The sequence below is a fragment of the Natator depressus genome, chromosome 2 (genome assembly GCF_965152275.1).
Source record: "Natator depressus isolate rNatDep1 chromosome 2, rNatDep2.hap1, whole genome shotgun sequence".
NCBI lineage: Eukaryota > Metazoa > Chordata > Testudines > Cheloniidae > Natator > Natator depressus.
In genome coordinates this window covers 224795570-224821246 of record NC_134235.1, presented here as the reverse complement: position 1 = coordinate 224821246, position 25677 = coordinate 224795570, and the positions used below count along the sequence as shown (strand labels likewise).

General features: G+C 40.1%; 1 protein-coding gene across 5 annotated transcripts in view; it reads right to left on the bottom strand.

Annotated features, from left to right (window-relative positions):
- SLC39A12 (solute carrier family 39 member 12) overlaps positions 1 to 21546 on the bottom strand; it is a 37148-nt gene extending 15602 nt beyond the window's left edge. For all 5 annotated transcript variants that reach the window (XM_074943401.1, XM_074943402.1, XM_074943403.1 and 2 more), the window contains exons 1-7: positions 21337 to 21546; positions 19832 to 20181; positions 14468 to 14749; positions 11341 to 11548; positions 6568 to 6770; positions 3075 to 3246; positions 479 to 651 (exon numbers count right to left, since the gene is read on the bottom strand). In XM_074943401.1, coding sequence (XP_074799502.1) covers positions 479 to 651; positions 3075 to 3246; positions 6568 to 6770; positions 11341 to 11548; positions 14468 to 14749; positions 19832 to 20104 — 1311 coding nt within the window. In that variant the 5' untranslated portion in view covers positions 20105 to 20181; positions 21337 to 21546. The remainder of the gene's footprint in view (positions 1 to 478; positions 652 to 3074; positions 3247 to 6567; positions 6771 to 11340; positions 11549 to 14467; positions 14750 to 19831; positions 20182 to 21336) is intronic.
- Positions 21547 to 25677: the final 4131 nt, after the last annotated feature.

Genomic DNA, 25677 nt, shown 5'->3' with positions numbered 1-25677 from the left:
TCTACCATCCTGCTCCTGATTGTTCCCTAGCCCAGCTGAGTGTGTTACTGAAGCATGCCTGAGACCTTATCCATTGGCTTCACACAGAGTCCCACACAAACCTAGAGCTAGACCTATCTTACCTGTTTATCATATATTTTCTGAGGAACCCCCCCCCCATTTCTTTTAATTACTAAGTACAGTACCTATGTATTAAAACAGTACCTGTGTTCCTTCAGCATTCATCATTCTTTGGCTTCTGCTTCTTTATTTCCCAACCTGAAATCTCTTTCTGATTTTACACAGCCCCTAGTGTAACTAGAGTGTTGGCCCTCTGGTTCTCAGATCTCATGGACAGCTTTATTTTTTAAAGATGAGAGCACCTGAGCTCCTGTCAATCCGTGTTGTGGGAGAATCAAAGGAATGCAGCTTCACTAGGTACGCATTTCTTTATATATATAGAAATACTTCATTTTGAAAATACAAACAGGCATGTTACCTGTGGAATAAGATGTAGCAGTGCATCTCCAGAGAGGGTCCCAACAGCTAAACCCACAAACAGCTGTAAAATGAGTGTGTAGATTTCTTGACAGGAGCTGAAGAAAATGAGGATTGTACCAAACATGGATCCAATAGTAATAAGTAAAACTGCAACAGTGCTGTAGCCATACTCTGAGGAAAAGGAATCAAAATAAAACCAAGTCCAGCTTTAACAATTCAGTGTCTAATTACTTGAGGCCCTCTATTCTGAGCTGTGTGAATAAACAGGAGGGAAATTCTTGAGCTGTACCACATTTTCTTGCTATATATAAGGGACAGGCAGCATAACAGAGGGAAGAGGGGGTTCAAGGTCTGCAAAACATTAATTGACCAAGGACCTGAAGGTAAAAAGCCCAATCCACTGGATTTCATGCCTTAAAGAGATGAATATTCTCTTAGTAGACAGGTCATAGGCCTCCTGTAAACACACCATGCCTACTGTTCCAAATTGTATTTGTTGTGTAGTATGGACACACTTCCTTTAGGATACAATCAGGAGTGATAGCCTCTTTTTCCGAATTCAACAGAGTGATTGGGAGGTTACTCACATGTTTGTGCTTACATTTTCAAGCTGCTGTACAAAATGAACTAACTAATTCATACCACACCTTTCACCCTTCTGAGGTAGGTAAGTCACAAGATGGGGAACAGATGCAAAGAAATTAAAGACAAACTATTCAAAGGTGTCCACTAATTTTTGGTGCATCATGTTTTTTTTTCACGCATCAGGAGCTGTGAGTGCTCAGTACCTCAGATCCTATGTAACGCCAGTTAAACATCCAAACACTACATTAGCAGACACTTTTGAAAACTTAGGTCTCAGTGACTTACCAAGACCAACCAGCAACTAACAGAAAAATCTGGGAATGAAACTCCCAGTCCTAGGTTCAGGTCATTAGGCTACTTTTATCTTACATCAGGTCATTTGCCTGTCTTCTCTTTTGGGAGACTCCCCAAATGTAGGCCTTAATCATGCAAAGAGACCTATGTGGTCATAAAGGCCTTCATCTCTCACACATGGTCTCTTTCACTCCAAAGAGATCTCCATTAGAGGAGGAAGGATGGTCTGGTGGTTCGGATGCTCTCCTAAGTTGTAAAAGACTCTTGTTCAATTCCCAGCTGTGTGAAAGACTTCCTGTGTGGCCATAGCAAGTCAGGTAGCCTCTTTGTGCTTTGGTATCCCAGCTGTAAAATGTGGATGGTAGTACTTCACTATCTCATGGAGATGTTTTGAGGATGAATACTTGAAAGAGTGTGAGACACTACAGTAACAGGGGCTTGAAGAAAATAAATAACTCTTTTTGGGGAGTCTCAGTACCTCTTGCTACTTTGTAGGTTCCTGTCTCCTTTGAGTAGTAGTGGGATGTCCACAAACCTCCTTCCAGCCAATGAGCTACCATGTTGTTTAATCAATGCACACTGACAGTACAAATGTACAATGTGGAACTGTGGTTCAGTCCATTCCCATCAGCAGCCTAATTAATCCAGTTTAAGAACCTAAGAATGGCCATAGTGGGTCAGACCAGCGGTCCATCTAGCCTGGTATCCTGTCTTCCGACAGCAGCCAGTGCCAGATGTTTCGAGGGAATGAACAGAATAGGGCCATTATAGAGCGAACTATCCCCTGTCATCCAGCCCCAGTTTCTGGCAATGAGAGCTTTAGGGACACCCACAGGATGGGGTTACATCCTTGACCATCTTGACTAACAATTGTAGTTCAGTCTATCCCAGACAGATGACTGGCTGGCAGGATGCATGGGGAACATTTATTAGCCCCCAGTGGAGCTTACCAGATGAGTAAGGCACAATACAATAGACGTAGGCACTGAGTGGATTGATATGTGCCCTGAGAAATTTTTGTAACTGATTTCTTTCTACAGGCTAAGGTGTACAAAGCCTGGTGCTCATTTTTGCTGGGCACAGGACAGTAGATGAGCCTGAAAAGCTGCTATTTTTTATTTTCACAACAACATCTCACAAAAACCTTTACTTTTGCTGTGAAAATTTCACAGAGTGAAAATCGGCACCTTTCATACACATTTACTTTCTGGAGAGCATCTTAACACAACTAATTCAGCACATCATGGTGTAAAATAACAGATGTTACAGCACCAAGGCCTGATTCATCATTGCATTACTCCAGTTTTATGCCTCAGCATACCAGCTGAAACCAATAAAGTTATACCAGTGTAAAACTGGAGAAACAGAGGGGCAAAGTAGGCCCCCGTCTCTACTACTGGGAGGGCCTCCCATGGCACCATAGCCATTATGCCTACTGTCTGTATCTTTGACAAGCATCTAAGGAGGAAGAAAAATCAGCCCAAATGAGAGTTCTTTTGATAAGAGACAAAAATAGTTACTGGGAGCTGCATCCCAGAACTTCTCATTGTATAGTACTGTGCAGCATGCACACTGTGAAATTCTTTAGTGTATAAACATCTGGGTGTTTTGTTTTTTAGTTACTAATGAATACAAAGGCTCCAGAAAGCTAAACTCCTGCAACCCTTCACCTGAATTAGCACAATGCAATACTGTACAATGGCAACATAACTCACTTTCCAGAGTTGTTGGTGGCAGCTTTGTTTGCTTGGATTCTGTAAGCTGACAAGAACAGCTCAGTAGTTGCTGAATGATCGCCGGGCTGATTTGCTTGAAATGCTCCTTAGAAATGGACGAAGGACTGTTTTGTAAAAATATCTTCACAAGCTCACTGGCAGAGAAGCAAGCCTATGTGGGAAAGAATATGTGGTTACTAAATATAGATACGATTAACGGAGTCTGATGCTCAGGTTAAATGCGGATTTGCAGGACTTTTTAAATGACATGGAATCATGAACTTTAAAGAAAATGAAAAGTGGATCCCAAAGAAAAGTCACATTTTCCATTTGTGCTGTCCTGGTGAAATCTTTTAAAATGAAAGATAGTGAAGTTTTTGTTTATTGATGAAAACCTTATACATCATCTTCACTTCCACATTTCAATGGGCCAGATCCTCAGCTGCTGTGAGTCAGTGTAGTTTTCACTGAAGCCAGTTTACATCACCTGAGGGTCTGGTCCATTATCATATCTAAATATGTGTATAGCATATTTCTCAATCAAGACTTTTTAGTGCTAAAACTATTAACAGCAGCTGGCATTCACTGCTACTGAGTATTCAAAGAGGGCACGTGCTGACTCTTTAAGAGTCAGTAGAAGTTAGGAAGTTAGCAGGCCAGATATTTGCAGTGAGGTCTATATTTGTGCTGTGTGTGTGTGTCCTTCTTAACATACAGGGCTAATGGAAGTTATAAAGCCTTACTTAGAAGCTGGAAAAAGGGCCTGGGCTCCTAACATCTGGTACAGTAGGGAGATAGCCCTCCCTTTTTCCCCACCCTTCCTTTACTCTCAAACGAGGGAAGGGCAGCAGGATCGCAACAACAGTCTGAAACAAATTGGGAAGGGAGTGAGCTGATGGCAGCTCTCCCAGATAGGTAGAAACAAGTGAGGCAGGAATGAAGACCTGCCCACTGTATGATTTATAGCTGGGTACTTTCAGATAGGTTACGTGAATAAAATTGCAACCTAATTAAACCACATCCATTACATCATGGCTTTCTACTTGCGTGTTTGGGACAAAGTTAGGAAGTTAGCAGCCAGAGTTTGCGGTAGTATTGCAATGAAGTCTGTATTTGTGCTGCATAGCTGTGCCCTTCATAACACACAGAGCTAATTAAAGTGATAAAGTTTTACTAGTTGAACCATTACATAAGTATATTAAGCATTGCATAGAGTTTACTCCTACTTTTAGAAAACGCCCTGTTGTTTTTATCTCCATCGAGTATTGGTGAGATAATCTAGTTTTGGTATTAAGATTTATTTTTAGGGGTATGGTTTAATACAATGACTAAAGATTTTGCATTCTAATGCTCATTCATTACATGACAGTAATAAGGATCAGTTCGGGTACAACATGGATTTCCATACTGCTGTCTGAGTCAGTACTTTGTGTGTGTATGTGGCAGGGAGGGAATTAGATGCTGCAGAAATGTTACTTAGTTGATGTCACTCTTTATTTTGCAGAAGAACTGAACCAGTCCCCCAGTATAATGTTAGGGGAACAGCACCATTGACCAGATGAGACATTAAATGGAGGTCCTGATCATTTGTACTTATTAAAGTTCCCATGATACTTTTCATAAGAACATTGTTGATAATTCCAGTATCTTGGCAACATTCCAGCTCAAGGAGTTGCATTCTAACTACATACATACACCCTGAATTGAAGAGGGTAAAGGTTCATTTCTTCATTTCTTGTCCCCATTGCTGTGCACTATTAAATGCTTATGCTTTTCACCCCAAAGGTGGCTGCATATCACTAATGGTGAAATGATCCCTATATATAAGTTTTATTAATTAAAATTTATAAGTTAAACTTATAAAACTATTTGGCTTCTTTTAGGAAGAAATTACCATGTAAATGAAAGAAGGTTCTAGTTATTCTTCAGTAATATCAATAATGGAAGAAACCCTTCTGTCCTTGCTCATCCCTTACCGAGGCAAAACTCTCTTTGGACTTTAGTGACAGTTTGAGTGAATAAAGGACTATCAATCCACCAATGAGTCCTGAGGACCCTTGTCTTCTAGGAGCACAGGTGGCCCTGCCAGCAGGAGAATACAGGAACTGCCCTATTGTGAACAGAGGTCTATCTAGTTTAGTTCTGTGACTCTGACAGTGGCCAGCACCAGCTGCTTCAGAGGAAGGTGCAAGAAACCTTGCAGCAGGCTGTTCTGGCGTAACCTGTCTATGGGGAAATCTGTTATTAACTCCCATTGATTAGAAGTTGGCTTATGCCCTGAAGCACAAGGGTTTATATCCCTTCCAAATGAATGTAGGTGACTACTTTGCATCTTCTACCATAAACCCTGGCCCCTGTGTGCCTTTTAACATGAGGAGGAAAAGATAAGGGCCCTTGTTATTAATCAAAGAAATCTATATTGTCTTTGAGGGGAATAATACAGAAAAGTATAAATAGAGCTTACATTTTCTCTTATGAAACACCAGATAGATGCATGACTTTCCTTTCCCCTCACACAGATTTCTTTAATGAGAAGTCAGACATTAACATATAGACATGAGTTATATAGTTTTATGTGACTAAATGTTATAGCTCTTATTAGTTCAGTTTACTATTTACTTAAGTTTTATATGCACTTTAAAAATCATTGAAGACAAAGATGATTTTTAAAAAGACTGCCTACTTTTCTGGCATTATATATCAAAATATGAAGCTAATATCTGAAAAAACTAAATTACAGCCCTTAATTGAACTGGCAGAAGCAAGCAAGAAACCAGTCCATTTCTTACATGTAACAGCATCTGTTACTAATGGAACACAATGGCTATCTTAGGGACATGTGGAAAACAGAAGATAAAATTAGCAATAACATTTAAATACAAATTCTTCTAAAGGAATGATCTGTCAAGGAAAATGTAAATAGTTAGTAAGAAGAGAAATGGAATGAAAAATAGAAGCTAGATATCAGAAAAGGATGGCAAATCTCTTCTCTCCAAATGTATCTTTATAACCTTTCAAAGGCTACACAAAAATACTTTGGCTCTCAGCTTGACTGCCATGCCTGGAATAACTCCCCTGCATGCATAGCCTTTGATTCAAGGACAGTCTTGGAAGTTCAAGTTCAAAAAAGTTCTAAAAAGCGCTCAGTTTTGTAAATTGGCCTTCTGCCCAGGGGAATTATATTCCTTGTACTCCTGGCATCACTACTGGCCTATGACCTTCATTTAAAAGTTATTTTGGGGCCACATTTGCTTTAAACATCTAGTTGGCTGATTGGCATTACTCTCTTTTGAAGTCCACCAGAATGAAAATAATTATACTGATGGGCTATGAATTCAAAATAAAAAAATAAAATCACTCAGCTAAATAACTGTCAGGATGGCACTGAATCAGAAGGCAGTTGTGTCATCTTCATATCATAAAATGAACACTAAATGAAAGCCAGTTGTACATCTTTTATCCACTCAAGAGAGTAAAAAAAAAAAAAATTAACCTGATCCCAATCAGCAGTGTTTTCATTATCTTCATGATAACCACTTATATATTCCCCATTCTTTTGTCTCGATGTGAGTGGAATATTTAAATATCCAACATCTCTGAGTGTCATGCCATGACATCTTTCTTTGTGACTGTACATTTGTCCATTTGTGTTGCAGGTCCTTCCATCCCTCAGCATTCTTAGGAGTTGGTCTATTTCTAGGAATTTATTAGAAAATGTGGTGTTACCTCATTATAAATACAAATTAAAGAGAAAGATGAAACAACAATAGTTCAAAATGTCAAAATATAGCATATTCATAGATTCCAAGGCCAGAAGGGACCATTGTGATCATCTAGTTGGAGCTTCTGAATAACACAGGCCATAGAACTTTCCTCCAAAATTCCTAGAGTGTATCTTTTAGAAAAACACACAATCTTATTTCAAAATTGTCAGTGATGGAGAGTCTAACACAACGCTTGCTGAATTGTTCCAATTGTACCTTCCTATGCCAGACTGAAGAGCCCATTATCAAATATTTGTTCCCATTGTAGATACTTTTAGACTGCAATCAAGTCACCCCTTAACCTTCTCTTTGTTAAACTAAATAGATTGAACTCTTTGAGTCTATCACTGTGAGGCATATTTTTCAACCCTTTAATTATTCTTGTAGCTCTTCTCTGAATCCTCTTCAATTGATCAATGTCCTTCTTGAATTGTGGTACCAGAACTGGACACAGTTTTCCAGTAGTGGTCGCACCAGTGCCAATTACAGAGATAATATAATATCTCTGCTCCTATTCAAGATTCCCCTGTTTATATATACAAGGGTTGCATTAGCCCCTTTGGACACAGCATCACATTGGGAGTTTGTATTCAGCTCAAATCTTTTTCAGAGTCACTGCTTTTGGGATAGAGTCCACCATTCTGTAAGTAGGGCATACATTCTTTGTTCCCAGATATATACATTTACATTTATTTAGCCATATTAAAACACATATTGTTTGCTTGTGCCCAGATTGCTCTGAACAAGTGACTTTTACCACTATCTCAATTTTTGTGTCATTTGCAGTCTTTGTCAGTGACAATTTTGTGGTTTCTTCCAGGTCATTGATAAAAATGTTAAATAGTGTAGTGCCAAGAATCAGTCCCTCTGGGCCCCCATTGGAAACACACCTGCTTGATGATGATTCCTCATTTACAATTACATTTTGACATCTGTCAGTTAGCCAGTTTTTAATTCATTTGTTGTGTGCCATGTTAATTTTATGCATGCATTATTGTTGCAGTCATGTTGGTCCCAGGATATTAGAAAGACAAGGTAAGTGAGGTAATATCTCTGATTGGACCAACTTCTGTTGGTGAGAGGGACAACCTGTCAAGCTTACACGGAGCTCTTCTTCAGATTTGGGAAAAGTACTCAGAGTGTTGCACCTAATACAAGGTGGAACAGATTGTTTAGCGTAAGCAGTTACCATGTATTTCAAGGGACCATTCAAAGTGAAGGTCTGTCAAGAAGGAGGAAAGTGGGAGGCAGCATGGGAGGCAGGGCAGAGGGGCTGTTAGTGGTTATAGACTGTTGTAATAAGCCATAAATCCAGTGACTCTATTTACTCCATGATTTTTAGTGACTAGCAGAGTTGTGAATTGACACTCCCAGGCTCATCATTTGAAGGTTTATGCAGATTTCCTTCGAGAGGGAGGACTGAGAGGTCAGATATAGAGTGAATGTTTTGTGAAAAGTGTTCACCCATAGGTGAGATAGAGTTTTTGTCTTTTATCATTTTCCTGTGTGAGTTCATTCAAAAGCATAATGATTGTCTGGTTTGACCAAATAGTTGTTATTGGGGCATTTAGTGCACTAGATGATAGGCATGTGTAGGAGCCATGGATCTTGAAAGTGTGTTGCTGGGGGTGTTGATCATCATGGCAGTGGAAATATGTCTACAGATTTTGCATCTATAATTCTGGCAGGGTCTGGTGCAGCTTTAAGTTGGTATCTCCCGGTCTTTGGGGAGCTTGCTTCTCATGATGAGCTTGGAGAGGCTCGTTTATTTTTGTAGCCCTTCTCCCCTGAGCTGCCTTTTCCCCCCTCCCTTTCTTTCCACCCTATGGCTGGAGGGGTGTTAAAGGGCAACTTCACCTTGAACGGTCCCTTGAAATACGTTATGCTAAACAATCTGTTCCACCTTGTATTTAGCTGTGACACTCTGCGTATGGTTCCCAGCCCTGAAGAAGAGCTCTGTGTAAGCTTGAAAGTTGGTCTCTGACCAACAGAAGTTGGTCCAATTAAAATATTGCCTCGTGTAAATTAATTTTTTAATAAAAAATGTTTTTGGTACTAACTCAAAACACCTTACAGAACTCTTAGTATTTTATCAACCAAACTTGTAATCTCATCAAAAAAGATATCAAGTTGACAGGATCTATTTTTTTTGACAGGATCTATTTTTCATAAACCTATGCTAATATGCATTAATTACATCACACTCCTTTAATTTTTTATCGAGTCCCATATTAGCCGCTCCATTATCTTCCCCAGGTCTTGCTGACAGGCCTATAATTACCTGGGTCATTCCATTTACACTTAAAAAAAATTGGCACAACATTAACTTTCTTCCAATCTTCTGGACTTCCCCAGTGCTGTAATATTGATTGAAAATCAGCACTGAGGATTTATTTAACAATACTTTTTTAATAACCTTTTTCTCTAGTAAATGTGAAGATCCCATCTTGACAGCTGTAGGGTATGAAGTCATCTATACAGAAAGCAGTTACTTCTCCACACTGCCACATTAATGTTTTCGTCTTGACACCTCTAGGAGATAGGAAGGCAGTTCACCCTTTGTGGCCATGTAATCTTTCATAGCTCTGCCGAAATCATCAGCAAGGTACTGATAAATAGTGGCCACGATCCTGCAAGTTATTTATGTGGATGGATGCCATGGGCCTACATGGAATAACTTGCAGTATTGGGGTCATTGTGGTGATTTTTGTGAAATGGAGACTTGTCCATTAAGAACTGGGCTGAGCCCACCAATTAATTTCAGATAGGGTATTTAGCTACCAAACAGGTGTTAAGAATGTTTCTACATGATGGCAATACTTTGTTTTCTCACTTTCATTGTTATTTAGAACAATTATCCCCATCAGTGCTTGAAAAAAGAAATGTTGACCTTTTTCTTAAAGAAAAATGTATGCCAAGATTTCTATTTACTTCCCATCTCTTGAGCAAAAATACTTTTGAAGTCAGCTAAAGCTTCTGTCTAAAAGTTGTCACTGTAATCAGCTTTATTTTCATTTTTCCCTATATGCTGCCAATTCTAGCCCTTTTTTCCAGTTTATATTTGAAATGTAAATACATTTAAAAGAGGAATGCCAATGAGTTTAGGTTTAAAATATGCTGGCACTGTTCCAGTCTGGTTAAAAATATCCTCTGGATTCTGTGGGTGAAATTTTGACTCCATTGAAGTCAACGGGAGTTTTGCCATTGACTTCAGTGGCCCCGATCTGGATTTCACTCTTGATAGCTACTTAAATAGTGCAGTGCCTCTCTGCATTCTAACTGGCTCTGTTCATTGTCATGAACCAATTATTTTATGAGTTCTACACTGACATTTTTTAAGGGAAAGTGTTTGTTACATAACCATGGTTAATGGGAGTGAGTGTGATCTACGAATTAGAGAACAGGCCTAAGAGTTAAGATGCTTGAATTCTTTTATGCACGCAGCTTGTTTTTTGTGTTACCGTAGCTGGGATCACTTCGCCCCTCGTGACTCAATAGACACATCATAGGGATATTAATACTTACTTAGCTCACTGGTGCATCACACAGATTAATTAATGTTTTCAAGGACTTTGTGATCCTTGTAAAGAGCTACCATTAGTCAATGAACCACAGACAAGGAAAAGTAGGTGCCTAAAGTTACGTTCTTAAAGGCCTGGTAGGCACTTAAATAAGTGGTTTGATTTTCAAAGGTGCTGAGCATCCTGCAGCTCCCCAGTGAAGATAATGGGAGATAGATGCTCAACACTGTTGAAAACGAGGCTACTTGTTTAGATTACTTCATTTTAGGCCCTGTTAAAAAAATCTTGGGCCTACTTATTTGTAGTTAAGTTTAGTTGCATCTGGCAAAAGATCTTTTAGAACTGAAGTGGAATTTCTGTACCAAATGGACTTTACGTGTCCCATTCTCACTGGAGGTTGGTGATGTCAGAAAGTGGGTAGGGAAAAATAATACATAAAGGAGCTATGAGTAAAGATCAGAAAACATCCAGTCAAGACAGGGTGAACAAACTTAATCTGCCCTGAGAAGCCCACTGTGTCCCAATCTACATCTACCAGATACAATCTCCAGAAATGGCTGTCCTAGGCAAACTGAGGTCACCTTTCTGAGTAGCAGCCGTGTTAGTCTGTATCTGCAAAAAGAAAAGGAGTACTTGGGGCACCTTAGAGACTAACAAATTTATTTGAGCATAAGCTTTCGTGAGCTATGAAGTGAGCTGTAGCTCACGAAAGCTTTTGCTCAAATAAATTTGTTAGTCTCTAAGGTGCCATGAGTACTCCTTTTCTTTTTAAGGTCACCTTATATCTGATTATTATTATTTATTTTATAAGGCCCAAAATGATTTTGAAAATAAAGAAGGACATGTCTCCCAGCCTTCTTCTTACATTTATAAGAGTTCTACCTATCAAATACAAAAGGTGAAACAGTGATTTAAACCCTGATTTAAGAAGTACCTAAAATGTACTGACACAAAAGGCAAACCTGAAATATACAGCCCTACCTGTTACTTGGAGTTCATTAGTGCTGTTTAGAGAACTGAAAATATATTTTATAAAGAATTCTGGGGTGGGTAAACTTGCTCTCCCGAGGCAGACTCCTTGGAGAGCCAGAGTAATGATTGTAGCAGCCAGGCGAGGAAGTGTATTTTCATCAGCACCGTCACTGTCCAATATGGCAGCTTCTTTCTCCAGAACGCTTACATCAACACACTGCAAACAGAATAAAAATTCAGTTAAGCGGTTCTTGGTCATGAGTGTAAATCATAGAATCATAGAATATCAGGGTTGGAAGGGACCTCAGGAGGTCATCTAGTCCAACCCCCCTGCTCAAAGCAGGACCAATCCCCAACTAAATCATCCCAGCCAGGGCTTTGTCAAGCCTGACCTTAAAAACTCTAAGGAAGGAGATTCCACCACCTCCCTAGGTAACCCATTCCAGTGCTTCACCACCCTCCTAGTGAAAAAGTTTTTCCTAATATCCAACCTAAACCTCCCCCACTGCAACTTTAGATCATTACTCCTTGTTCTGTCAATCATCAGATAGGCAGGAAAAGAAGCAAGAGAACACAGTATTGCAGAAGCCCAGGGTGGATGGGTTGTTAGGACAGAGTGTATAATCAACAGTGTGAAAAGTAGAAGAGACTCAAGGAGAATGAGAATGGAATACAGGACCTGAGATTATGCTATGCTATGAAGCGGTGGTTAGAGACCATCATGAGATCCGTTTCAGTCATGTAATGGGGAGGAAGCCAGTTTGGGAAGGAGGGAAAAACTTGAGGCAGCAGTTAAAAACACCACATTCAATTAGCTACTTCAAGTTATTTTTATTTATTGTTGTTTTCATGCCATTTCTGCTTAATTTTTTTCTCCAAGATTTTTCTGCCTAGAGTGTGGCCAGTACAATCCCCAAAAGTGGCAGAAGAGAAGTGGATGTTGTGGTTAAGGCACTGGACTGCAACACTGTAGATCTAGACTTAATTCCCAGCTCTCCCACAGCTTTCAGGTATAGCCTTGGGCAATTCCCCTAATACCTTCGTGTTTCCGCTCCCCATCTATAGAACGGGGTGATAACATTCACTTTCTCTGACATTGTGTCTCTCTTATCTAGTTACACTGCAGCCTCTTTGGGGCAGAGACTGTTTCTCACAGTACATGTGTATAGTGCTTTGCACAGTGAGGCCCTGATTTTGGCCTGGGGCTGCCAAGTTAATGTAATATGAAGAAGAAAAAGAAGAAAAAATATGAAATCAATTTTAAGAAATTGATTTCCAATGAGTGGATGCCCACTTGTGTGCCTATGTCTCCATGTCCATTTAGTTCAGCTGCACATGTACCTATCACAGGTGCATGAGTAAAGGTGTACTTAGCCATCAAAATATCCCAGTAATTGCATGTGTCATTGCAGTAGAGGTGTGCACAAACATAGTTCTGCAAATGTGCGAGCATTTCTGTGCATGAACCTCAGGTCTTCATGTCCAGCTGTGAATGAGAGACCTTTAAGGCCAGATTTTCATTTTGCCTTAAATGTGTTGCTGCCTCATAAGTGCCCCATTCTGAGTGGCTTGTCCATTTTACATAAACAGCTGCCATAGACACATCCACATGTGACCCCTGCCGTGGCTAGCTGGTTAATTATTTATTTATTAATTCTTCTTCTTCTTCTTCTTCTTTATTTGTATCTTCATAGCACTTAGGAGCCCCAATCCTGAACCAGGACCCCACTGTGCACCATGAAGAAAAGCAAGTATTTCTAATGTCAAATTCACTGCCAATATATCTCCGTACAAGCTGAAGACTTTTCTTTCCTACCAAATTGAATATATTAGTTGCTATGGTGAGAAGGAAACAAGTTTTATACAATCATAACATTTAAAAACTGACCAAAATGGTTTTCTTCCCCTGGATCACCTACCCTTTCTCCTAGCCACAGATGTCGTGATTCAAAGCATTAGACAGGCTATAATGATTTCACTACCTTTGACAAAGAGTCTCCCCAGTCTCCTCTCTGTGAACGATGAAATCACAGACACTAAACAGACATACTGAGTGCACTGCCAGCGTAAACAAATAGACCGCACCGAAAGGCGCTGTATGGATTGTTACTCCGTGTTGACATGCCAAATACCCACCGATGCCTCTTTATAGCTGCCGAGATACTCTCTGAGTTCCTGAAAATCTGCACTTTCAGTGAGACTTAGAACTAACTGTACTAGTCAATGAATAATTTATGACGGGAAAAGATTACGCAAAGCACACGAAGAGAAAGAGGAAATGGCAGACTTTCTGTTTTATGCTGCATACTTAGTGACTTCTAGCAATCTTCCATTTGCCTTGAGTGCTGCTACCACTGTGCAGTGTAAATTAAAGAGCAGTGAGACGGAAAAGAAAAGAAGAATTAGAGAGTCAGGACCAGACTAGGACAGAGTTGTGTAGCATCCAAAGGGCTGATGAACTTTTCACAACAGGTCAATATATATTATGACAACTCTCTAACCTTGAAAATCTGGTAAGTGGTTTTGATTACTCTACATTGTAAGGAGAATAGATTATTTAGATTGTAAACTTTTTGGGGCAGGGACTGTCTATCATTCTTTGTTTGTACAGCGCCTGGCACAATGGAGCCCTATTCTTGGTTGGTCCCTAGGCACTGACATAAATAAATAGCAATAAATACTAGGTGAGTTATACCTGCTGTGTATTTCCTGATTTTAAAAGGCTGTTTACAGCTAAATATAATGAATACATTATTTGCCACTCCAAATGTAAGTTTAGTCTTCTTTGGATGACTCTTTCTGCTGGAGGAACTGACTATGGCAGGTAGATTAGCTTCGGATGTATCTGGCATGTCAAAGGAACAGCCACATCTTTGGGCAGATTCCCTGCTACATCCAGTATCTCAAGGATGTAGTACAGTGAAGGACCAGCAGGGAACTGGTTACAGAAACTTGATTCTATTCTCCAGCCCCAGCTCCAGTGCAGGCTAGATCAGCCAAGGGGCTGCTCTAATTTGTCCCAAGCGGGTATGGTCCTCTAGGGACCACATTATTTGACTGCAATTTCATGGCAGAACTAGGTTTTAGCCTTTAGATCTGTGGTAAGTGTTTTGGAGTGTTGGGGGTATGTGTTTACCTGGCTTTCAGGAGTTTTAAAATGTTGCCTTATTGCAGCCAAAATGTCTTCAGTTTCATTCCTTGAGAAATAATAGCAGTCTTCATCACGCCTTAAACTGAGCATGCTGTGTAGGTAAAATTTATAATCCTTGTTACTCAGGCTGAGCTCTGAAGAACAGATGTCTCTTTGATGAATAATATAGTAGAGAAGAATGAGGGAAATTCTCTGGAATACTTCTTCACTGAGATGGTCTTCAAAATCTCCGCCGGCTATTAATAACAAAGCATCTGGTTCAAGGCACTGCGAATAATTAAAACAAATGAAAATTAGTTTCAAATTATATGTCACTAGTAATCTACTCAAAATAGGATTAGAGAACAGAGTAGGAGAATTCAACTTTATGTCTAAGAGGCTGGTCTTGAGGCTGCACAGATGCAGAATGGGGTGTGTATAAGGTAAAATGTGATGAGCAATAGGGACAGCAGGGAAAGCACATGGAAATCCAATCTTGCAGTAATGAGGGCTGCTGCATGGCTGACAAATCACTCTCTGTGCTGCCTTTCATAAACCATGCCCGCTTGTGAGCAAGGGTGCAGATGCCCAAAGGATTTGAGACTTACTCCCACTCAGGGCCTGATCCAAAGACTGTTGTAGTCCATGTAAAGACCCCCATTGACATCACTAGGCATTAATTGTGGCCTTCAGTGCAGAGGACTACAGCTCGTGCTTAACCTTACCTTAACTGCTGCCAGGCCTCCACTTGCACTTGTGTGGGTTTGCAGAATGAAGGCCAGAAAAAGCCAAATTTGGACCTGAGTTATATCAGTGTGAGGCAGTGGTTCTCAACCTTTTTTGGTGTCAGGATCCATTTGTAAACATTGATGGCCTGTCACGACCCAATAAATAGGCCAAGGGTGGGGATTGGGTCCTGCTCCAGAGGGTTGTGGAGAGGTGGGTGATGGCCTGTTGCAACCTAGTAAATAGGCTGTGTGGGGTGGTAGTGGGAAGGCCTGGAAGAGGCTAAGCCCTGTGGGGCTGGCTGGGCTCAGCTTGGCTCCCCACTCCAGACGTTTCATCCTGTGGCACTGCAGCCCCTGATGAGGAGCCAGCTGGGCCAAATCTGTCTGAGTAGTGTTGCGACCTGTTTCACTCACTCAAATTGGCCCTGGTCAGTTCCCCTATCATCATGATGGAAGGGCAGTAGGAATAAACCTGGGTGGCACTGCAACCCCAGAGGTCACAATGCCTGGAGCTGGGCACTGAGCCTAGCAAGCCCCATGGAACCAGAGCCACAGGAGCTGCCACATGACCCTTTGAAACATTCTGGTGACCCAACTTTGGGTCATGACCCATAGGTTGAAAAATCCCAGTGTAAGTGATAGAATCATACAAAGCACAGAAAAGTAGTGCTGGAAGGAGCCGCAAGAAGTCATCTAGATCAATGGTTCTCAAAGCCGCTCCGCTGCTTGTTCAGGGAAAGTCCCTGGTGGGCTGGACCGGTTTGTTTATTTGCCGCGACTGCAGGTTCAGCTGATTACGGCTCCCACTAGCCACGGTTCGCGGCTCCAAGCCAATGGGGGCTGTGGGAAGCGGCGCGGGCCAAGGGACATGCTGGCCGCCCTTCCTGCAGCCCCCATTGGCCTGGAGCTGTGAACTGCGGCCAGTGGGAGCCACGATCGGTCGAACCTGAGGATGCAGCAGGTAAAGAAACTGGTCCGGCCCGCCAGGGGCTTTCCCTGAACAAGCGGTGGACCGGCTTTGAGAACCACTGATCTAGATCATATCCCAATCAAAGGAAACACTAGAGTTACTCCACATTTACAAGCTAACAGAGCAGAATTGGGCCCTGTATCTTTAGAGCTGTATTTATTTATATTTATTAATTGTGCTATCAGCAAATTTGGTCAGCACAAAGCCTATGCATCAATTAAGTCATCAGAACGGGACTCAAGAGAGACAGAAGTCATGCATGGGTCTGTGCTGCTCTCTACACAGGGGTGAATTCCCCCCCCCCAAGGGCAGGTATAATTTTTAAAAACAAAATAGCTCAATGCCAATAAGGTACCATCTCTCCTCACACTCAGACCCCTTCCAATATCACCTCAGGCAAAAGGCTTGATGAGCAGATAGGTTTTAGAGTGTGCCTAGAAAACCAGCAAGTGCTCTCAGACTAGGGTAAATGGGTGAGCAAGTTCCAGAACAGAAAGCCCCTTCCTGAAAACATCCTGTCCCTGTTGTGATTTGTAGGCCATATCAGTTGGTCCCATTGGAAGGATGCTGATAGCTCCCTCCTTTTTAAATCCAAGAGTAGCTTGAGCACTTGAGTTGATCTCCACTATCATGGCAGATCACAAGGACTATAAAGAGGGGTGCTGGAACAATTTTCATAGTAGGAGTGCTGAGAGCCATTAAATCCTGAAAATAATGGAAACCACTTCAAGCCAGGAGGTGCAGCAGTACCCCTAGTTCCAGTACCTATGACTGTAAGGTAGAAGCACCTAAATCATAGTCAGTAGGCAAGATTCACCAACACACTTCAGCTATTTTGCCCCATTCCAATGATTCAAAGCAGCCAGAAAACCTCGTTTACTGGGTTAAACTATGTTTATGGCTACAGACATTGTGTACTGGTGTATCTTGAATGTTTATCCCCAAAAAACTTGAATCAAATGCAGATTATGGAGTTCAGGTTTCATATGCTCCCTCAACTATAAGCAAGTGAGTGAGTTGACACATTTTAATAGAAATATTCCCAACCTAAATCCACACCAAGAGGAATGTTAGAAAAGGTTATGCACTGTGGGTGCCAATAGCCAAATTAACCATTCACAGTGGTGAGTAAATTAGATTAGGATCTAGCCCCTGTGTCCTATCTAACATGGCTATCAACATCTACAATACTAGCCTTTACTAACTGACCCTCAGAATCCATGGCCATGTGCTTGATGCTCCTTAAGCAGCATCTGGCATTACTCTATCTCTCAAGTGTACAAAGAAGGCATACCTTCTTCTGTACTGATGACATGTATTAACATGACTGTCTTTGTGTATTATTGTTTTGGACTAGGAGGAATACATTTAATTCTTCTAGCTCATTTCCCTAAAGGCCTCATGTTAAGCAAGTCTATCCTTTAAAATTTACCCAGTAGGCGATAAGACACACATACTGTATGGGGTGGAGGCTTTTCAGAGATTTCTATAATTACACCCCAAGGTCTAGTAAGGATAACTTGAAGTCACTAAGGTTGTTGGTGCAGGCAAGCAAGAAATTTGAAAAGGAAATTGCTACTGGGAGGGCAGCAGGTGCACTGAAAGAGTTGCTGTTATTGGAGAACATGTGGGATCCTCCACTGGGAGTACTTAAAGAAGGTGTCAGGGGAATATAGATTGATTCATCACAAGTTATTTTGCTGTTATCAACATGTTAGAGTCACAAACACTTGAATGACCTTACTTTCAGAATGCTTATTTTCTAAAACAAACAAGTCCCTTTCTGAATATGGGAGCAGCATGTTTTTTTACTGAACTCCCTGTTTTGTAATGATTATTAGTAAGGATTTCATCAATACAGAAGGCGGCATGCCATTTTTGTGCACTTGGGAGATAGAGTAATGCCAGATACTGCTTAAGGAGCATCAAGCACATTGCCGTGGATTTGGAGGGTCAATTAGTAAAGAAAAAGAAAGGGTCTAATAAAGATATAGAACTTCAGGGCAATGATTTAAATGCAGGATGGAGTCTTGTTTGCAAATTAAACAGTCTGAAAAAGCAATGGTTTGTGATGACTGGGATCCAAGATTCAGAAGAGACATGTGAGTCTGATTGATCCATTTTTTTGGTTTTGTTGGTGGGGAGGAGGGATCTGGGGCTTCCCTACCCCCACTGTTTGGGAAGTTAGCTCCAATGCCAAGGAGGAGGGCTAATTTCTGATTCTAAAGACTGCAGATGTTTCAAGAACAATTGCTGTCATGAGTTTTCCTCCATTTTGGGTGCTTGTTAGCTCATCTTGCAGGATTTCAAACTTATAAAAAAGCCACTGTACTGCATGGACCTTGCTATTTGCCCAGGCTAGCCCAGCAAAAACCGTGAAAAGGGTTCAGAAAATCTCTCCTTTGCCATCATCCCTGCACTTTCTATAAATAGGTCACAAACACAAGGAAAACCTTGGCCCATAATGGAAGAATTCCTAGGAAGTTCCCACTCCTCTATACAGGAATAACCCCTGTAGGAAAGCATGGAGCCCTACATTATTTACCAATGATCATTCACACTGTGGCAGTTATGAAAAATGTCAGCATTTGTTACTATGGCTATTTAAATGAGTAGGTGCTCTACAACAGAGGACTGAAATCTCCTCACCAATACATTGGTCCTGTTGAGTACAGGGAGCATTTTACTTTCACAGTAAACGTCTGCTTTCCCCATCATTAGCCTTTACCACCTGCTGCTTCTTGATTCTGACATGAAGCCACATGACTGTCTGTGTAATTCCCTGCTGTTAGAGGTAAACCAGACCTAGAACAAGATGGATTAATATTAATTGGAGCCAAAATCCATCAACTTTTTTGGGGTCCCAATCCAAACTTGGAGCATCTTCCAAATCTACATTTCCTTCCATCTGGGCCCTTGACCACAGCATAGTCTCCCTCCTACCTGAATCTGGCATCCTATTCCCCTTTTCCTTCCATGGTCAAACCAGTGGGAAGAAATAGCCCAGTCAGTAGTCTGAATGTACTAGCGGATTGAGCCCCCGCATGGAGCTGTGATTCTAAACATTTGAATACCCTGGAATTCTTCCAGTCCCAGATTCTGGATTTGCAGAGTCATTTATCTGCTCTTGATCTCCCTTGACCAGAACCATTTTTCCAAAACCACCCCTAAACCTTGCAGACTTGGGAGAAATGGCATATGGATCTGAACAAACCATGGGCTGGGTCTGAGTTTTGCAAAACAACAACCAGAATGGTGACTTTTACAAAACCATTCCTATTTCTGCCCCTCCATCTCTAACTACAATGGAAATTTCTTTTCATGTTTCAAATTCAAGCTAATGATATAACTGTAGGATGAAGTAAAGAGAAAAACCTTAGTCTGACAATAAATATCTGAAATATCTGGCAATAAGTGAAAGATAAATTGATTAAGTTTTTAAGGTGTACTTGAAGTATTGGGTGGCCCCAATATAATATATTTGTAATATAAATATAAATAGCAATATAAATCATTAGCAATTAAACAATTGTAGCTGTTCATTTTTTTTCTGAAAAAATGAATGTCGTGTGTGCCCGTGATATGCATTAGGATGGTTTCACCCAAATACATGATTTCAGAACTCACTGAACTCATCTTTTAAATGTACCCTTCATTAATTGATACACTAACCAGATTACAATCCTCCTGCATCCCATAAATCCACTGTGGACATTCAGCTCTCTCCAGTAGCATTTTGATCAGTTTTCTTGAGTGATTCTTGTGGAGCTCAGTGTAGTTGTCAGCTGAGAGAATGCGTAAAACTTCCGTCAGATAGCCTTGGCTGGGAGCGTAGCTGCTTTTCTGCTTGTGCTCTTTCCCAGGCTGTGCTTCTGCAGTGACCACACCAAATATGAAAGCTGAACATGCCATCCAAAAAGCTGGATGCTTGGTCAGAAAACACATTTTCTCTTCTTCCTGTAAGTGCGTGTCCCTGTTGAGAGTTGAACGGTAGTTCGTAGTTCACAGCTTAAAGTTGAACCCTGAGGAATTTGTATGGTAAAGAAAAACAAAAACCATTTAATTAGAGTGACTGCAATATGTTTGAAAGGATTTATTAATTGGTTGGCTAAGCTGATTTGCAGTGACAAGCTGTTTCTGAACAACAGGGAGTTTGTAGGGACTTTACAGCCTGAAACAGCAGGAAACAAAGATGACAGTGGCCTTAAAAATTCTGTAGAATTACTGATAAGTGGTTAAATCGGACTGCCCTTCCTTCTCATTAAAAGTTTTGAGTATAATACACATTTTTCATTTTCCTGTTATGTTACTATATTTGATCATAATCTCCTTTAGTAAGTACAGGAACAAATATAATTGCTTTCTCTTTTACTCCATTAGGAAACAGATTCCCAAGGGCTAGTAGATGTACTTGTATATGAAGAGCAAATAAAGCATTGTGCAGGAATTCTGATATAAAAGTTCAGTAGTACTGATGCCAAGCAATGACTTACAGTGGTTTTCATCTTCATTAATTAACATTAGCTATAAAGCGGGCGGGAAAACAAACCCAAAACATTTTAACAGGAAATTAATTATGCTTTATGGTCAGAGGAAAGAGCTGCAAAATTGCCATAATTATGTAATTCATACAACTTGAAAAATGTAGAAATGTCCCCAAAGTAACTAGTTCTCATTTTGAATAATCCTAGATGCAAAGATAGTGTTCCAAACAGTAAAAGCAAACTATCCGAGCCAAATCTTTCCTAACGTACTGTAGGATCTGTCCTTACTGTAATCCATCTTGATATAGGAGCATGCCAGTTGTAAAGGAGTTTAACTTTTGTTTTCCACTAAGGAGTTTTCCCTTTACTGAGGAGCAGACCTTTGGAAATATATGTGCGTATGTTAAATAGCCACATGCAACATCTGCTTCTTTTCACTGTAAAATTATACAGATCTGATTTCCCCTTTTAAAATGCCGTGCTAACAGATTGCTAAAGTAGAGTAAACTAAAAACTTTTGCTGAGTTATAACTTGGAATGCATTCAGATAAAAGTTAGCATGGTATAGCACACTCTGAAAGGTTTTGAAGTTTCAAAATTTATTTTAGCTTTAAGTTAACATTTAGAAATAAGTTAGCATTTAAAAGCATCACAGTTATAGGGACACAACCATTTCTAACACCGTGTTCTTACCTTCAGCAGAAAAAAATGAATGATTGTGTATCTCTAGCTTTGTAGCCTTTTGAATCCCCAAAAGTATTTAGTTGCAGGAAAGTCTGATGTTTTTAAAATTCCTTGATGGTGCTCTGGAAGCTGGAGAGGATTAGTTTATTGCTGCCTTGAAAAGTTTTCAGTTGCTATGGAGAGAGCTGTTCTTAAGGTAACAATGGAGGTGGATAGGAATTAGTACATGTTCTTCTTGGCAGGTTTTAGGCATCACATTATTGAGTGTATTTAGCTAATTATTTTGGTAGTTATCATTTTATGTAAACATTCCCTAATTAACATCAGCAGATGGCAGGATATATGGTATCTGCTTGACAATATTCTTTATAGTAGATAATACACATGAGAACACCAGTTTCTCTACATTATTAAAATACGTAAGCAGTTTTAGAACATCTGAAGAAAACCTGAATTTCTGTTTTAACTGAAATCTTTGTTCTGGGCACAAATGTGAAATCAGAGTAGAAATATTTTCTGGCACCTCTGTAGAAACTCACATTTTTTCTTAAAGGGTCACTCTCCATGGAGAATTGGCCCCACACACAGTCTTTGGTAAAATAAACAAAATCAGAGAGCATCAAAACTCTCACCTGCACCAAACTTGAACAGCTGGGCTTGGTGCAGATGGTGAACTGGAAAAAAGGCCAAGGAAACCCTCCCTGTCATCTTACATTGCTCTGTGGCTGAAACTGCAATCTTCCAGTTTCAGTAGCCCAAGTCACTCCTGTGTCCCTGCACTAGAAAGGGGTGAGAGAAGTCAATGACTAATGGTCTTCATAAGGGCAGAGCTACTAAGCTCATCCTTGTCCTATCTCCCAAACCTGCTGTGTGGGGATGCAGAGTGAGCGATACTCCCTGAGTAGGGTCCCCAAAACCTTTGGAGAAGGAGGCTGGATTTAACTTAATATGGACAGAAATGTTACCATAAATAGTGAAAAGCATATGTTTTTAAATGCAAACCCTCTCCTACACAAAGACAATTCTATTCTATTCTATATTGGTTCTTATATTATGCTTATCACTATAGTATCTGAGCAGCTAACAACAGCATTGTGATAGTTCCTGAGAACCTGCAAGTGAAACCAACTACAAACAAAAGTAAACTGGACCGTTGAACCTGAGTGAAAAGCAAAATACAAACAAACCACTTCAATAAGATAAAGTAATGGCAAACAAGAGCATGCACAAATACTTGTGTGCTCACTAGACATTTTAATATTTTAAAAGCAGACCTAATTTTTAGTTATTCAAATGCAAAGATATCTGACATTTTTATTGAAGTACATTTTATTTTAAGCTTGATAAATCACAAAAGAGTGAACAGATTTATACCAAACACCCACAAACATTCATTGGCGTGCTCAGAACAAACGGAAATTTCAACCCAAAGAGATTTTTTTCAGAAATTTATAAGTAACTGAAAACAAGGACTCACAATTGTAAGTGCTTCCTCTACCTTCAGTGCTTTCCTACAGCATCATCTCTATGATGCTCCATTTAGGAAAGTACTCCACTTAGAAAGGAAAAATCAGTTGCACACATACAAATTGGGAAATGACTGCCTAGGAGTGAATACTTCGGAAAGGGATCTGGGGGTCATAGTGGATCACAAGCTAAATATGAGTCAACAGTGTAACGCTGTTGCAAAAAAAAAGCAAGCATCATTCTGGGATGTATTAGCAGGAGTGTTGTAAGCAAGACACGAGAAGTAATTCTTCCGCTCTACTCTAATCTGATTAGGCCTCAACTGGAGTATAGTGTCCAGTTCTGGGCACCACATTTCAGGAAAGATGTGGACAAATTGGAGAGAGTCCAGAGAGCAACAAAAATGATTAAAGGTCTAGGAAACATGACCTATGAGGGAAGATTGAAAAAATTGGGTTTGTTTAGTCTGGAAAAGAGAAGACTGAGAGGGGACATGATAACAGTCTTCAAGTATGTAGAAGGTTGTTACAAGGAGGTGGAAGAAAAATTGTTTTTCTTAAACACTGAGGATAGGACAAGAAGCAATGGGCTTAAATTGCAGCAAGGGAGGTTTAGGTTGGACAGTAGGAAAAACTTCCTGTCAGGGTGATTAAGCACTGGAATCAATTGCTTAGGGAGGTTGTGAAATCTCCATCATTGGAGATTTTTAAGAGCAGGTTAGACAAACACCTGTCAGGGATGGTCTAGATAATTAGTTCTGCCATGAGTGCAGGGGACTAGACTAGATGACTTCTCAAGGTCCCTTCCAGTTCCATGATTCTATGATTATATGCTATGACAAGATAACAAGTAAATAGCCTGCATAATTTAATATTGGGAATGGCTCACATGGAGAGTAAACATGGAAAAGGTGTCAAATTTGTCCATAGAAATCTCAGTGATTTCAGATGTTCTGAACATATTTTAAAAACTAAAATTGAGAATGTGTTTTGTCCAGATAAGAGTATATACACAAAGGGTGATTTTTTTTAGCTCTTTCAGAGAAGCCAGTATTTTTAGAGGTATAGATCTGACAAACTATAACAGAGAGGTGTTGAAAGGAGATGTGGAGAAAGATATTGGTAATATATTATATTAACATTTGCATTGTAGAGGTTAGGCTACTAAGACTAAATTTACCGTATGTTAAAGAGTAATGGATAATAAATGTTATAGGCAATGGAGACTGGGATTTTCAAAGGAACAGTCAACTCCTATTGAAGTCATATGGCTTATTAAATGACTTTTGCACTAGTGTTGTGGCAATGTCACTTGTGGATCAAATTAATATTGTACTGAGCTTCCCTGTCCACTTTGATGCCAGCCTCTGCCACTCAATCGCTCATTTCTCCCCACAGTTTCGTTGTGCCGTCTACCACCCCACCCTGTGCACATACAGTGTCCTCGGTGAACTAGACTGTAAAACCACTACTGTCTCTTCCTTCAAATCCCTCATCGAGGCCCACTACCAACATAATGCCTACTGGAAAGTGCCACTGATAACAATGGGCAGGAACCACCTCTTGCATGTGTTTTAAACCCAATTTGATAGGGACCATGGGCACTATGGCAAATACATATAAATTAGTGAATCTGTAGCTACTGTAGGATAGCGCTATGGGCGGCAGAGAGCTTTCAGGTCACATTTATAATTTATTTTAGAGAAGGAAATGTTGTTGCCTAATTGATTGTACTTTAGCACAATTGTTCTTAAATTAGGTTTGGCAGAACTGCAATGGATGTTGCCTTTTATTTTATTTGTAATAGCTAACCCTGCCAGCCTTCCAAACTCTTTTAGTTTCTTAAATGGGTTCCTTCCTGCTTGCCAGCCTCTGGGTAATGGGTAAATTGCGGTTCCATTGTACATAAACATTTTAAATATAAAATGCTAAGTACTAAATACTTTGATGTTAGAGAACTGAGATGTTCTGAATCAAAAAGACTTTCTAGTATAACATGTGATGTTGACTGTGTACATCAGATCATTGTGTTTGCTGCTTCTTATAAAGAATTGTTGTCATATCTGATCTAAGATAGAAAAGTTATGAATAAATGAGATATTATTCTAATTCTGTTGATCCACACTTAGCTAGAGATCTCTCCAGATAGCAAGGCCACAGTAAGGACCAGGGTTGAGAGTGAGGCAGGTGGGATATTCTATCTTGGAAAAATACAGTCAGTGTCGGACAGGTATCATGGAAAAAGGTTTGGAAAGTTCTGGACATCTACTCTAATAGATGTTCACAAATAGAAGCATCTGACTGAAGAAGCGTGACAAAAACCAGGAGTTCCTTGAAATTCAGATCCAGTTTCAGGTGTTAAGGGCTAAATTCTGCTCTCTCACCCTTTTGGCCCAAAGGGTTTGTATAAGATGGTCAGAACTTCTATTTTTAGTGAGTGTGAGAGAGGATAGTTATGTAAAATAATGTAACCAGATAGGGGACACGACAAGTTCCTGCAGCTACCCTCTTTGCTTCAAGAATTTTTTTTTGTAACTCATTTTTGCAAAAGTGAACTAGTAAGACTTCTCCCACCTACACACCTGTTGTGAGAACAAAAGCAGGTTAGCCATTTCTAAATGCCATTTACAGCTGCACTTTGCTTTTAATTTAATGGTTGTCAAAAGATCAATGATTCCACAATGTAGGAATATTAAAACTCTTTATAGAACTGTGCTCTTAGACAACCGAAACATTCCTGTAAGTGCCACCAACCTAGCAAAGAGCTTAATTTTATTTATATGGCAAAGTGGGAGAGGATCTATGCAACATCTTAGCAAAAAAAACCTTGGTAGCTTGCAGCTTACTGATGAAAACTGCTATTGATATTGAACTCTTGTTCCTT